The sequence below is a fragment of the Pollachius pollachius genome (assembly GCF_949987615.1).
Source record: "Pollachius pollachius genome assembly, chromosome: 3".
NCBI lineage: Eukaryota > Metazoa > Chordata > Actinopteri > Gadiformes > Gadidae > Pollachius > Pollachius pollachius.
In genome coordinates, this window is record NC_136936.1 from 31,948,548 (window position 1) to 31,964,402 (window position 15,855).

At 44.8% G+C, this 15,855-nt stretch overlaps 1 protein-coding gene across 2 annotated transcripts in view; it reads left to right on the forward strand.

The window, feature by feature from the left end:
- Positions 1 to 15,855, forward strand: part of man1a2 (mannosidase, alpha, class 1A, member 2) — a 78,813-nt gene that overhangs the window by 22,851 nt on the left and 40,107 nt on the right. For both annotated transcript variants that reach the window (XM_079733401.1, XM_079733402.1), the window contains exon 3: positions 4,469 to 4,730. In XM_079733401.1, the coding sequence (XP_079589527.1) occupies positions 4,469 to 4,730 (262 nt within the window). The remainder of the gene's footprint in view (positions 1 to 4,468; positions 4,731 to 15,855) is intronic.

Consider the following 15,855-nt stretch of genomic DNA (forward strand, 5'->3'; position numbering starts at 1 on the left):
CTCCCTTGTCATTGTTTCAAGTTGATGCGTAAGGCCGTATTCTCTTCAATGTCCCAACCAAGGAACTCCTTTGGCGTTCCTTGGTTGGGACATACTGTGGTTCATCTGCGAGTGTGGACGCACTGGACATGTAGAGTCTGTGCAGCTGTTGACTGCGGCGTCTGAGAGAGGGTTAAGCTTCTCGGACACTTTTAGAATGGCACCCCACGGTGTGTGTGAATGTGTGAAGCTCCATCTTGGCTGCGGTTTATTTGGCTGTCCGAGTGAGGGTTGAGCCTGTCGGACTGTAAATCCACGGTGTGGGGTGCATTTCATGTGCAACATCTCTCATTATAACGCTCATACACAACAACGGTACTAAAGAAGTATCACAAAGTTTCCGTGGGTCCTAACACCCCCCCCCCCCCTCCTAAGATTCTCAGCCCAAAGCACCTTTAATTTTAGTCTCATAGTGTTTGAATTCCAGCTGAAACAATGGGTTCACTTACACTTCAACTAACCTAATAGTCTCCTCATTTGAAGCAACACAAACTTCCTCCAACACATGCGGTAACAACAATAATAACAGCTTTCTCCTTTTGGCTGACCATACGCACACACTAACATACACATAAGGTTCTCTTTCCTTCCCATGTTTCCCTTAGTCCGATGCAGAGTTCTTATAAGCAGCGACATCCATGAGATTGGGAAGGCACAGCTTACCTCACATTTGGATACTGTTGCCTTCCTGTGTTTACATAGATATGTCTGAAGCTGCAGACAGGGATTTGCATCCTCATTGTCAGTCTCTGGCGTGGTTTCCTCCCTACTCCCTTCTGACCGATCCATCACTAGTCGTCACGCTGGTAACTGGAGCTCTCCTTAACCAGTTCGGAATGTGTTTTGGCGATGCATGACATTTAGATCTGGTTGGACAGGTTTTCGTTGGCGAAACAAAGTGCGTTGGAAGAGATGGAAGCGGTTTAACAACCTAACACCCCATACATGAGGTAGACAGTACTGAGGTTTACAAGACATTAGGATTTACCTGATTTTATTTATGGGAGCGCCCTATGGGAGCACAGCTGAGGCATTCTCATAAACAACCAAGATGGCTGCCGCTGATGCATCACACGTTTCTTCATAAATTCTGTGCTGTCATCCGTCATGCATTCTGTTGGTTAGCAAGGATCAGTCTGGATCTCTAGCTGCCCCATTTCCGAGTGGGCGGGAGTCATGAACGTGACAGTTCTTCAGTTCGCGTAACAATCCAGTCAGAAACATTTTCCAAAGAGTCACTCTGCTAGTGCATACTTTTGTTCTTTAATAATTGAATAGTTGTTATTGAGTCTATTTCTGCAATAGCTGAACTTATGGCTGTAGTCTACTAATGTTTAAATTTGCATTTATGGCTTCATTTTGGTCTCCAACCATTGATAACGCCCCTTGGAGCCAAAATGTGAGGGTTCCAGACTAATACACATTTACGAATTGGTCTGACGATGTCAGGCTTGGATATAAATGCATTTTGAAACAAACCGATGCGGTATCCTGAGTGTTCTGTTAGATAAATAATCACATTGAAGCACCATGCAGCTCCACAGCTGAGTACACAGACAAATAAACTTTTTGTGTGTTTGTGTATTCATCTAATCTAGGAAAAATACCAACTGTATGACCATTGAAAATAACCATCACAACACAAGTATACTTATTAGTGCCAAGTCAAATCAACAAATGAAACAAATCTATCAAACTCTGTTTAAGTCTGTATCTTTGCCGAGTTGCGTGTAACGCCTCTATCCAACACAACAAATTTTGTGTAGGAAACTTTCTCTCTAGGGATTCTTTCTATAATGAACGTTATTATAATCCATTCCTATCAGTGACAAAAACATGCCCTTTTAGAGGACGAACATTGACAGGGTGAAATTATTAGGTTTTAAATAGGTTGAAAGATCCTTCTTTAGACACCCAGTTGCTCATTGCGCCGTTACATTTCATAAGGTGCAATACAAATAGACTGGACAAATTCTAGCATATTACAATTTTATGGAAGTAAAAATAAATAAATTATGATGACTGTTTGTTTGGGCTTTGTCCCTAAACCGCTGCAGCCCGGTACCAGTCCACATCATTTGGGGTGGTTGTTTAGATCTGCTCCGAACCCATGTCCTTGTCCTAACCTGCAGTGTGTTGTTCATGCCTCCCCACTGGGGACTGAGCGGAGTCAACAGCCCTCGGCTCTACGGATGAGCCAGTCTGAGACTCGTGTCGACAGTCCTCATTGGCTCATCTGTCCCATGGAGGTGATGGAAGAGTAGGGTGCTGGCCACTTCTGCCTGGGTCTGCTGCTCATAGCTTTGTTGTTAAACCACCAAGGCCCCATACCTGTTGGAGTCTGGGAAAGGATTTTAAAGGGCATTTAAATAATCAATGTTTTTATGTTGTTGGACTAATGTTAGGGGTGTACGGTATGAACAGTATAGAAAATACACTGGTGTGAATTTGTGCTACGGTATGGATTTTGACGTTACCGTGTGACCGGTAGACATTGTTGTGGGTCATGAGTTAGAAAGTAAGTAACACGTTAATACAGCATCGTAAATACTTTTTAATGTAAAAAGTAAAGTTACGCCCAACTACTGAAAATGTGGTAACGAAACGTATTTCCTTTTTCAATTCGGCGCAACGTTACTTTTCCCAGGGACAGATTGGACGGCAATACTGCCTTCTCAGGCAGTATTGCGCAAGCACGCAGGCGCGGCTGCGTGCTTGCGCAATAGTCCCTTCACAAGCTCTCATTCCACACCGTACGAGACAGACGCTGGCATCTCTTCCACAGACATCGCTTCCGCAGTCCTTACGACCAAAAAAGCCAGCGTTGGAACGAGATAACAAACGCCGTCACTGTTTACCTGTGTAAGGACATTGTTCCCTTTCAAAATGTCGATAGAAAGGGCTTTAAAGAGATGGTCAAAACACCTGATCCCAGGTACGCGTTACCTGCCCGCACATACTTCAGCCAAATTTAGATGCCAAAACTATACGTCAAGGTCCGCGAGCAAGTGGAGAAAAAAATCCATACTATTAAACATTTGTGTTTTTCAGAGATGGAAGTAACTTGAGAAAAGAGTTTGCATTTTTTTTTTTTGTTTTGCTGCCTAACCATTATTTTACCCCTTCAGAAGCATTTCTATCGAAATTAGAAGATAACATTAACATACTGGGATATAATACCATTACCATCTATGCCTCAAATCATACTGTGGTATATATTTTAATTCATTACCGTACAGCCCTAGCTATAGAGTGGCGAAGTCACGCCCCTTCCGGTAGAGCCCATGGGACCTAGGAGATCAAAAAATATGAATGGGTTTCAAGTCTTTATATGGGTTTCCAGTCTTTATATGCCCCGGATTACACATATGTTGTTTGTGGATTTAAATGATAAATTTTCATGTCAAGAGTTTGACCATTTATTGTGCGATTGTTCAGTTAAAGGCTGTAGAGAAAACACAATGAGAAAGACTACACGTCTCGTATGTGCCGTCACGCTCCCTGCGACTGGCGTGGACAAGACCGACAATCTCCCCATCGGCATAACTGAAACTCTCCACATGCCCCGACTTATAATGGTTTTCACCTCTTTTGATGCTTTTATCCTCCCCTTGGAACATTATCAAACTTCTTCACGAAAATGTTTAGTTTTCTTTGCATGAAAAATTATCATTTAAATCCACAAACATGTCTAATCCGGGGCATATAAAGACTGGGACCAGAAAATAATTACTTTCTCTCCATTGAAACCCATTCATATTTTTCAATCTCATAGGTCCCATGGGCTCTACCAGAAGGGGCTTGACTTCGCCACTCTATTGGGCCTTTTTGTATTGACGGGGCAGTGAAGAAAGACTGGAAAGGGTTGAAGAAGAGAAATAATGGTTTATATGATAGGGCCGCAGGTCAAAATCGAATTTGCTGTACACACAACAGCTCTACCTTGTGACCTCAGTTTGTAATCATTGCAAAGCATTCTGTTTGTTCTTGTTTTCATTAACTTTGCACTTCCCTGATTCAGGGATGAGCTGAGGGTTCATTAGGCTGGTTAGTGATGACAACAGAAAGAGTAATCCCTTTATAATCTGTGTTTCACACCCTCGGTTTAGTGAACAGAATATAAAGTGTAGTCTCTAGATCTCGAGCATGTTAGCTGTTTGTACGATGGCAAAGACTCTTGTTACAAAGCAAGAAAGGTCGTCGTCTCCCCCCCCCCCCCCCAAATATGGATTTGCACAAAAAACCTGGACTGGGATCACTTTTCTGAATCCACCTTATGCATATGCGTATGATGAAGATGTCATTCATCTTTTTTTTTAATTATGCTGAGATATTAACAACTCCTTTCAAATATGTGTTCTGCTGTGTATTATGCAACCTGACTTGACTTCCTGTCCCCTCCCCCCCCTGCCTACTTCCTGTCCCCCAGGGAGGAAGAGGAGAGCCTGCGGGACAAGATCCGCGCCGACCACGAGCGTGCCCTGCAGGAGGCCAAGGAGAAGCTGCGCAAGTCGCGGGCAGAGCTGCAAGCTGAGATACAGACGGAGAAGGTGCGGGTGGTGGAGGAGCTGAAGAAAAAGGAGGCGGGGCCAAGGCCCCTCCCCCCTGTCCCCATGCCCAAAGTGGTGGGCGTCAGCGACGGCGAGCCGCCTGAGCCCGCCGTCAAGGAGAAGAGGGACAAGATCCGAGAGGTAAGCCCCCCGATGTAGGGTCTGTGGGGGGGGAGGATGTTTTTTAATGTGTATTTGGTGGCGCTTGTGGAAAGCATGTGTCACTCTGGGCCTTCACACGTTCTTACAAATCCTCGATCCCAAGCAACTTGATGGGTTGAATCATATATAGGGAGTGAAGGCTGTTGCAGTGTGGCATTGTATGAAGGCTGGGCCAATTTGATGAACAGACTTCATTAACCTTCCATCTCTTGATAACCATGGCTGTACAGTGTAGAGTTCGTCCAGATTGCAGCCACGCTTCATAATCAGCAGGACTACTGCAATTACCTCTTAACCGAGCTAGAGCAGACGAATGTTGTGTTCAGCAGTGTGCTGGAGCCCTCTCTTGGTGTGTCAGCACGGCTCAGGAGGAGTGGGAGGTTTGTTCGTCTCCAGGTCGGAGGGAAGGGCTGAACCAGGCTTGGGGAGAGAGAGCTGTTTTCATCCGAATCTGTGGTGTTTTTGTTTTAGTCATGTTTGTGTGTGTGTGTGTGGAACGCAGGGGGACTGATAATATGCCTGATTATTAGTAGTAGTATTAGTCGAGTGTGGGAGCGAGTGCCAGACAAACACTCCATGAGCTTAGCCATATGCTTCTACCCCATGTTCCTTTGCATCTAAAAGGTGCCATGTCACTACCTCGTATCGTGTACGCGTCTCACTATGGGGCCATGCGTGAGAGCTGATCGCATTCCCAAGAAGAATACCTCCCCGTCCCTATGTCTGTAAATAAACCCTTTGTTCCCGTCATTATTGTCCTTCAGTGAGCGAGCGCCACACGCTCCCGAAACCACGCAGAAGCTAGCAGCCCACCGGCTGTAGCAAGGCATGACGGATGGCCTGGTTGCTTTGCACAGCAAGAGTCATCACCAGACAAGGCTGCTGTACAAAAGCACATTGTTTTTAATGCGAACAATCCTGTTATTTATTTATATTTCTGCCAGGGGCGGGGGCGTTCATTAGCTCTATGATGTTTCGATGGAGCGTGGCGGTGTAGGGTCATTACCGAGCGGCTTCCAGACGCACACAGTGCGTGTTGTTTCACAGTGTTCCACGGTATGTGTATACCAGGACTATAGTATGATGATGATCTACCATGACAGAATCGGCAGTGAAAAAAAAAAAAGAAGTAATTAGATGTGCTCAAGTTGATTAGTTCAGTGAGGTGCACTTGTTAGGTTAAGCGGGCTCTTTACTTTGAGCTTAAAAAGCCTTCTATTGGTCGGCCTAGAAGGCCTCTCCAGCCTTATCCTCCTCCAGCCTCATCTTATGTCTTGTAATGTATATATTTCGGTGACCGAATGGAAGGAAATGACATGTTACTCTCATGACATCTGTTGGACCAGAGCTTTATGTAATTTTCTTTTCACACACCACACACATTACCATCCATTAGCTGCGAGTAGCCATTAGCCACCATTAGCCTTGTGCCCAAAGAGATAGTGCATACGCTAATAGGGGGAAGGCATGCTACGATAAAGTGCTTTTTGTAAATAAAATGTTTCAGGGGTAAACAACTGCGTAAATCGGGTGTAATTGGATGGAATCAACTGTAGCAAAAAGGCCCCCAGATCAAGATGGACTTTGACAAACAAACAGGCTTTTTCCTGCGTAAAGTACCGCAAGCCTACAGTCATTGTGAGCTCTACCTGTCAACCAGGGCCCTCTTACCCCATAGAGAAGCTCCGCTACAACAACGCTTTGACCCTCTACTGCTCCTGGTGGTTAACCACCACCATACAACATCTCACAACACATTCTGCCCACTTAAAAAAGAGCTCCATGTTAACCAAGTGTGAAATCAGAAACATTCATTTTAAAGATGTAGAGGAAATAAAGAGACCAGTATGGCCCTCCGAGGCCTACCTTAAAGTTCACCGTAAGGGCAACTATATTCTCCACCACCAACCCTGCATACCCAAGCCAAACACTTTACATGACTCACAGGGGTGTGTGTGTGTGTGTGTGTGTGTGTGTGTGTCTGTGTGTCTGTGTGTGTGTTTGTGTGTGTGCGCTTCAGATGCACGAGCCCATAAAGGGACGACACAGACTCCCTGAGGAAATACAGAATCTGCTGAGAACAAGGCAATAAGCCCTCGTTCTCCCCCTCTCCCTCTCTCGCCCTCGCTATGGTCCTGTGCCATGTAGTCTGTGTGCATGCAGAGCTCAGCTTTAACTCCATCTTCTTCCTCCCCCTCTCTCTGCCAATCTCTCCCGCTACACCTTCCCCCTTGTGCTCTAATCCCGTTTATTGTGCTCTTCCTCTATGCTGATCTCTCTATTCTCTCTACTCTCCCTAATGTCTTGCTCTCACCCCCTTCACCGCCTTGTCTCTCTTTCAACCCACCTGTCCCACATCTCTATCTGGCGCTCTCTCCATCTCTCCCTGCCTCATGTAGTATTCTGAATACTGCTGTATGTGTGTGTGTGTGTGTGTATGTGTGTGTGGATGGTGAGCACAAGGTGAGGAAATCTTAAGTTCTTAAGCGGTCGTAAAGCCTTGAAAAGCACTGTACATAAATGTAGAGAAAATGAAATTTCAAATGAATGGCTCCACCCGGCCAACATCAAACGATGCTCTATGAAGAAGGAGATCAGAGGACCCGTGGGGAGCTGCTTTAATAGGATACGATGAGGCCGTTTAATATGGGTTGGATGCCATATTATGCTTTAATCAGCTGGGTTTCAAACACATTTACAGTAGGGTAGGGTACACTCCAAAATGTAATCCATAGTAAATCCATATTATTATTGACAGTGGAGCATGCTAGTGCTAACCAGATTCTCACACAAATAATTTTAAATATATTTTTGATGGTGCTGAAGAACATTTCCATTTTAATATATATGAAGAGTTAAGAACAGTTGCATGCATGGTGGCTTACTTATACAGCAGGCACAATATGTTTGTCAGCTACTGTGACCAATACAACCTCCCGATCTACTGCCTAGCATATCTTTGGTTTATCAAATACCCAGATATGCAAGTCGCACCCCTCCAGGTCGCTGTGATGACTGCGTTTGTCAAGTCAGGTGCCACTGCTGGGCGGTTGACCTGTCGGCTGAGGCTTCGGTTGGGGCTGAGGTCCAACGCTCAGCCCCATGCTGGGGCTGAGCGTTGGACATGTCGGCTGAGGCCTCGTCGACTGAGGCCCAGGCTGGTTCTCAGCTGATGGAAGAGAGTGGGAGGCTGGAACAGAGAAGCTAGCATACCACACATCCCACCAAGCTGTTCTCCTTCCCTGGGCTTCTGCCACGGCATCGGCCCACTGTTCAAACAAACCAACTGTTAAATACACAGCGGCCTGCTTTACTGATGTCTGCTGGGTGGGTGTGGTTGTGTGTGAGGGGGTGTGTGTGTTAATATAAAACATAATACACAAGAGAAGGAGTTTACTGGAAGGCTTCTAACATTTATGTCTAAAAAGCTGTATATGATTCCTGGGCTGTTTACGACGTCCTGTTCCTTTTGGTTAAAAAGAAACCTGTATACTGTCGCTATAACGGTTTAAAGCTACAGCCACTATCCATGGAGAAAGTTTGTCGTCAGTAGGTGACACGTCATGTGTTTTACTGCTGAAATGACCTCTACTGCTAATGGTATGGGATCCAAATGAGTCAGAATTATTTTATACACATTGATCACTTACAGTGGGGCAAAAAAGTATTTAGTCAGCCACCAATTGTGCAAGTTCTCCCACTTAAAAAGACGAGAGAGGCCTGTAATTTTCATCATAGGTAAACCTCAGCTATGAGAGACAAAAGGAAAAAAAAAATCCAGAAAATCACATTGTCTAATTTTTTAAGAATTTATTTGCAAATTATGGTGGAAAATAAGTATTTGGTCACCTACAAACTAGCAAGATTTCTGGCTGTCACAGACCTGTAACTTCTTCTTTAAGAGGCTCCTCTGTCCTCCACTTGTTACCTGTATTAATGGCACCTGTTTGAACTCCTTATCAGTATAAAAGACACCTGTCCACAACCTCAAACAGTCACACTCCAAACTCCACTATGACCAAGACCAAAGAGCTGTCAAAGGACACCAGAAACACAATTGTAGACCTGCACCAGGCTGGGAAGTCTGAATCTGCAATAGGTAAGCAGCTTGGTGTGAAGAAATCAACTGTGGGAGCAATTATTAGGAAATGGAATACATACAAGACCACTGATAATCTCCCTCGATCTGGGGCTCCACGCAAGATCTCACCCTGTGGGGTCAAAATGATCACAAGAACGGTGAACAAAAATCCCAGAACCACACGGGGGGACCAAGTGAATGACCTCCAGAGAGCTGGGACCAAAGTAACAAAGGCTACCATCACTAACACACTACGCCGCCAGGGACTCAAATCCTGCAGTGCCAGACGTGTCCCCCTGCTAAAGCCAGTGCATGTCCGGGCCCGTTTGAAGTTTGCTAGAGAGCATTTGGATGATCCAGAACAGGATTGGGAGAATGTCATATGGTCAGATGAAACCAAAATAGAACTTTTTGGTAAAAACTCAACTCGTCGTGTTTGGAGGAGAAAGAATGCTGAGCTGCATCCAAAGAACACCATACCTACAGTGAAGCATGGGGGTGGAAACATCATGCTTTGGGGTTGTTTTTCTACCAAGGGACCAGGACGTCTGATCCGTATGACGGAAAGAATGAATGGGGCCATGTATCGTGAGATTTTGAGTGAAAACCTCCTTCCATCAGCAAGGGCACTGAAGATGAAACGTGGCTGGGTCTTTCAGCATGACAATGACCCCAAACAAACCGCCCGGGCAACGAAGGAGTGGCTTCGTAAGAAGCATTTCAAGGTCCTGGAGTGGCCTAGCCAGTCTCCAGATCTCAACCCCATAGAAAATCTTTGGAGGGAGTTGAAAGTCCGTGCGGCCCAAAAACATCACTGCTCTAGAGGAGATCTGCATGGAGGAATGGGCCAAAATACCAGCAGCAGTGTGTGAAAACCTTGTAAAGACTTACAGAAAACGTTTGACCTCTGTCATTGCCAACAAAGGGCATGTAACAAAGTATTGAGATGATCTTTTGTTATTGACCAAATACTTATTTTCCACCATAATTTGCAAATAAATTCTTTAAAAATCAGACAATGTGATTTTCTAGATTTTTTTTTTTTCATTTTGTCTCTCATAGCTGAAGTATACCTATGGTGAAAATTACAGGCCTCTCTCATCTTTTTAAGTGGGAGAACTTGCACAATTGGAGGCTGACTAATTACTTTTTTGCCCCACTGTATATATTGATTTATTCTACGGATGCACGCAATTCAACTCAATTCTTTGCTAATGCTGTGTTCTTGAGCCTATGCTGGGATGGACTGCACCAGGGAGGATTTTATGAATAGAGGTGCATTTAGTGTGTTGTTGCTCTGTACTCTGTGCTTCTGCCATCACAGCAGGTCTGGTATGGTGCTCCTGAACAGGTCTTGGCTGGGTGGTCTTTGGGAATCCTCCATAGCGCCACAATTTTAATCATCTGTTAGTTTAGTTTTTAATGAGCTCAGTGGGAGAGCGCTTCGGCGTTATGCTAGGTTGTCTTAATATTACATGACTCACCCACTCCTCAGTTGTTCTCAGACGCAGGGTGGTAGACCGCAGCTTGGAAGGAACGTGTGTTTTTAAAAGACGAGTCATGGCTCTGTTGCTCTTTGAACGCCATGGGAGTGTCTGCAAACTTCCAGTGCTTCCACTAACTGAACCAAACGGTGGTGGGAAAGAGTCAGCAGGTAACAGGAACGCAGGTTACAGGGACAGCTGCTAGGAATGGAGCCGGAGGGTTTGGTATGGCGGCTCCATCTTCTGTTCTGCTGTACTGGGTTCAGCCCAGTGGAATCCTGAGCCCATTCGTTCCAGTGTGACTTCAACTCTCTAAGAGACTCTTCTTCTCCTGTCGTGACTGATTTACTGGCAGGCCTCATCGGCATGGTGGGGGGTTGGTGTTTACAGCTGTATGACCTTCAGAGGTCACTCCTTACTGCAGCTGTGTAGGGCTCTCTGATACATCACTTTGATTGATCCCTTTAACACAAGGCTCCTCAATGCATGTGATCAGCAGGCAGAGCAGGTTTACAGCAGCTGCTGTAGAGATGGAGGTGCCTCTCAAGAAGAAGGTCACCAGCTCTACAGGTCGCCTCCTACTCCTCCTGTCCTTTAGGAAGTGGCTCACTGCTCGTGACACTTAGGCACGTGCTGCCACCCTTTGATGCATGTTGATTGGACGCCTTATCAGACTCCGAGAGGGCCATATGCGGAGGCCCTGTGGGACGGTCCTAGCCATTTGAGGATGTTGACTGCTCGGCTACAAGGACCTTGGCAGACTAATTGGACATTAACGCAGGGAGAGTGCGGAGAGATCTTGATGTTAGAGCACGGTGACCACCGGCCTCTAACATCCCCGTGGCTGTGGGTCTATTGCCAAGCGCTGAGAACCCTTATGGGGGACGTTTCCAGTCCAGAGCTATGAGGCCCTTGTATGCAGTGTCAAATAAGTCACCTAAAGATAAAAGATGTTGCTCTGAAGGAACGTATGGCCTATATGCAAGCGTCAGTCTATGCTAAAACTAAAAGATGTTGTGAAGGACTGTACAAGCGACAATAGGCTCAGAAACATCTGCGCGATAAGGCGTTACAACAGTTAATAGATATTTTTTTAAAACAGTCTTGCACGTGCGTTCTTCTTGTGACAATGGAACACGCATGCAAGCCATGCATTGCACACATTCCACACGCGTGACACACAGCATGCGCAAGCTCACGTGCAGTGACTACTATATGTGACAGCGCAATGCAAGAGAGCAATGGAGGACATTAAGAAAAAATTATAGAATAGCGCTGGACAGTCTGATTTTTTTCAATTATCGTGGCCTTTTTTGTGAATTTATGAAGTTAAGATTTAGCCTCATGTGCTCTCAGTTAACGCACGCTTTTTGCGCTGATCGGTTGACAATTCCAAAGTGCCTTGCATTCGTTTAATAAAGGCGTGATATCATGGTACAACCGGAAACGTGAAATTACTAGTGTGAGAAAAATTGAGTTTATATATCTTGATGCCTGTCGGGCTCGGGTCGGGCTCGGTTACGTCTCTGTCGGACGCGGGCCGGGCTCGAACAGAAAAATGCGGCCCGTTCCGCACTCTATTGCAGTTCTATGGCACATACACGCATCCAAAGTTGTTTTCTCAGCCAAATCTTAAATCACACAATTTGCTAGTCCGTTACACGCCTTCCCTAGAGAGACAAACCAATAAACCAATAATAGCAAACAGCAGGTAGTGCCTTGGATTGAATCACCTCCCCCTAGGTTTTGCTGAGGATTTGTGTCTAATAAGCGACTGTTAACAATTCCTACCAATGTTAGATTTAGTTTTAATTTTATGTAGCAAGAGTGCACTTTACTTACTGTTTACCTTTTGAAACCAATGTTCATTTTGGGAGTTATGCAAAAGTCTCTGATTGTACTTGAATACAAGTCTAAACCATGTCAAAATTCTTGTTGAATGTTCATACTTTGCAGAATTGCACTTGCACAATTGATTAAAATCTGTTCGAAAAGGAACTTTTGCCTAAATGGTCTGTTATTCTTTCAGTTTTGTTACCTTGTAGGGCTTTATTTTTTTAAATAGGGATATTAGTTTGGTTATACGGTTCAGTAACTTGCAAAATAGTCTTTAAATACCAACGTGAAAAAGAATTGTGATAAGATTGTGGATCGGGATCCTGCCTGAAAAAAATTGTGATATGATATTTTTGCCATATTGCCCACCCCTATCACAGGCAATCGTACAAAGGAACAAAACCTGTTTACTCCGACACCGATGATGACAGCCTGGAAGACGGAGAAAAGGAATGTTACACTTTCAAAGTGATGGCATTGGCCTCCATCGTAAAGGGCCGTCCAATTACAAATCAACTGTTCGAAGATGCTGGTTGAATAATGTAAAATAAACTAACATAAGAGACAGCAAATGGCAGACAAAGCTCTGAAGCTGGTAGAAGCATGTGCAAAGGATAAAGCAGTGGTTTAGGGACGTGGCACCAAAGATACAGCCCTTACTGGAAATTTAGGTTTTGATTTTCGAAGCGTTATTCCAATAAATCTATATCCTTTTTTTCACTGGCACCAATGGGACTTAGGAAAGAATTTCCTGGCATCCACATGATAAATGGTGGCAGTATTCAGCCCTGCAACATCTTCAGTGTGTGTGTGTCTGTGTATGCTTGTGTGCGTTTGTGTTAGTGTGTGAGAATGTGGGGCATGCATCGTGGAAGGTTGAAAAGCGGTAAGTAAGTATTCCAGCTGCCATTTTAGCAGACTCTATGGGTTAGAGAGAGGGAGGTAAAGGGGTGGTGGTGTATTTGTAAGAGAGAGGAGAAAGGGGGGCCTTGAGGTGGCATTATTTAAATCAATCAGGCTGACTGCGGCGGTCAATCGGGGCAGAGCAGCTTCACTCAGCCAATCAGAAGGCTCCTGCAGACCTAAGATGGATGCTTCGGGTAGCCCAGCTGATTTCTTTCTCTTTTCGCAGTGGCACACGTATTGGCCGCACTCTCAGCACGCTCAAAGCCTACTTATGAATATTTCAAGTGTGTGTGTGACCTTGGTGCATCAGGATAAGGTTGTGGGAATCCCTACTGTTCTTTTTCCCCTCTCAGGCTGGATGGCTTGGTGTCACATTAGGCCTCCTGTGTGCCAGTTTCCGGCAGACGGACAGACAGCGGGTACCTGCTGGATGGGCACTTGGCTGGCATTGAGAAGGTCATAGTTCCTAGTGTACACGACACTAGGAACCTTCAGGCTTGAAGTGAGAGCAAGCTGGTCGCATTTCAGGTGTCAGGTAGTTGATGGCTTTTCCAGTTGACAGGCCCCTTAGTCTGCTCCACATCCACCAGGGCATTCTGCAGGCCCACGTGTCACTGGGCAGCAGCTGTCCTCTGCCTGCACTCTTTGGTCAGTCTTGTGGTGTTGGGAAGCCTAGTACCCCAAGGTGTTCAAACCCCAGCCACAGGGTTCAGGTTTGAAATCCCTTGGCAGTCCCGACTACCTGTCTCATATTACTAATTAAGTAATCTTACCAGCATTGAATTGAAATTGCCTAAAGTGAATCACTCATCTTTTCACCGCACTCTACCTTCTAGTGCTAAAACCCAAGAATGGCATGGGAATGCATAACCAGACGAGTGACAACAGGTTCTCTTTACGATGAATGTATTTTGATTCGGATGATTTCTGCAGCGTAATATTAGCAACCTGTTTACTGCTGCTAAATTGGAATTTTCATAGCCATTCATTGTTAATGAGGTAATTGAGAGGATAGGGTAGCTTGCATCAGAAGAGGCAGGGACCAAAAAATTAGCTAACTTCCCTCTGCATGCATCAGCCAACCTGGTCAAACTCATAACGTGCTAAACTCACACAGACCTTTACCAGGCTTGAGCCATGCATGCAGTCAACACAGCTCTAGTGTTTGTTTATTTAAGTCTCAGAGATGTATAGAGAGCGAGACTCTGTCTTAATAACTTGGGTCCATTTAAGGCAATTTTAAGGCCAGACGCAACATATGATGTTGCATGATTATTGCGTCTACCCTGGTTTTATTTTAACAGTCGACTCAATTAAATTAATAAAGATAGACGGACCAGATGATAATGGACGTCTGCAGAAACAGACCACAGTATAGTTAGTACATAGTATATAGTACAGTTTACTACTTGTTGTCAAATCTAAAGCAGTAACTTATGAAATATCCATCCAACTGTAATCAGCTTTAATGAAACGAGATGCAGAATGCTGATTACACTAGATGTGTAATCGTTTGATGGATGTATGGATAGAAGGATGGCTAAATGTGTAGCTTGCTTTGAGCAGCTTGGAGGCAAATGTTCTGTGGGATGTCTTTTAAATGTTCCTGTGACTATTTAGTTCCTATTAAGTTCCCTGTGAAACTTTAATTGCATGCTCAACAGGGACAGATATCTTATCACTTTGTAAACGAACTCCTTACTTAAACACAAATGGTAGTGGATGTCACATTCTTTTAAATAATATTGTATGCCCTTTATGATAACATTTTATGTTGCCATATCCAAGAAGATAATTGCACAAAGCATCTGATGAAGCTGTACTTGAACTGGCTGTTAAGTGAAGCCCAAAGATTGCAACCACCAAGCAGGCGGATACACGACCCAGCGACCGACGTACAGCCAGCGTCATGGATGTGAAGGCACTGTTTGAGGTGGCCAGCTCGATAGGGGCGAGGTGGGGCGTTGCTGAAGCTATGCTGGATATCTACAATTATGCAATGATTCGGGTAACAAAAGATTTAATAATCAATAATTGAAAGAGAGATGGCTCTTGGGTGCACTTGCTGGCTAGACACTAGGGCTCATGGTAGCTGTCATGATGTTTTTTTTGTTGGGCTCATATCCATGTGAATCCGTATGGTTTCAGTTTTCCCGTTGTAAAAGTACACCATGTGTGATCATGTGACTACCGAGACTTCTGTTTGGTCCCCCCCCCCCCCCCCCCCCCCCCTCAAAGTGGCTCTTGGCGTGACAATCTTGATCATTAAACCTGGGCTACAACACGGATGCCTATCCCCGGATGGTTATATTTAGACGGGCGGACTGTAACTCTTACTGATGCAGACTGCTTCTAGGACCACTCTGCCACAGGAGTGATGCGGGAGGCCCTGTTGGCATGGAGATTAAGGGTTTTTTTTATATGTTAGGTTTTGTTTAGGATAAGTTTTATGTATTTGGTTAAAGATGGTTCAGTTCAGGGAAGGGTTTGGCGTTGTTAAAGTCACCGTACGATCCACGAGAAAACACTGCATCATGGGAATATTTTGTTACACTGATTCAGAGGACATTGAAGCACCAAGCTACACGTGTGTTCTTTGTTATTTTGATGACATCACCAGCAATCAAAGCATTATTCTGAAAGATAGTGACTTTGAATATGTAGGGATAACTTTTGACTGTTAAACCAAATCTAACCTGAAACACTCATCTAATTAAATCGCAATCCGACGTTGCTGATTTCGTCTTGGCTGCCATCTTGTTTCTAAGGATGGAGCAGACAGGTTAATGACTGACTC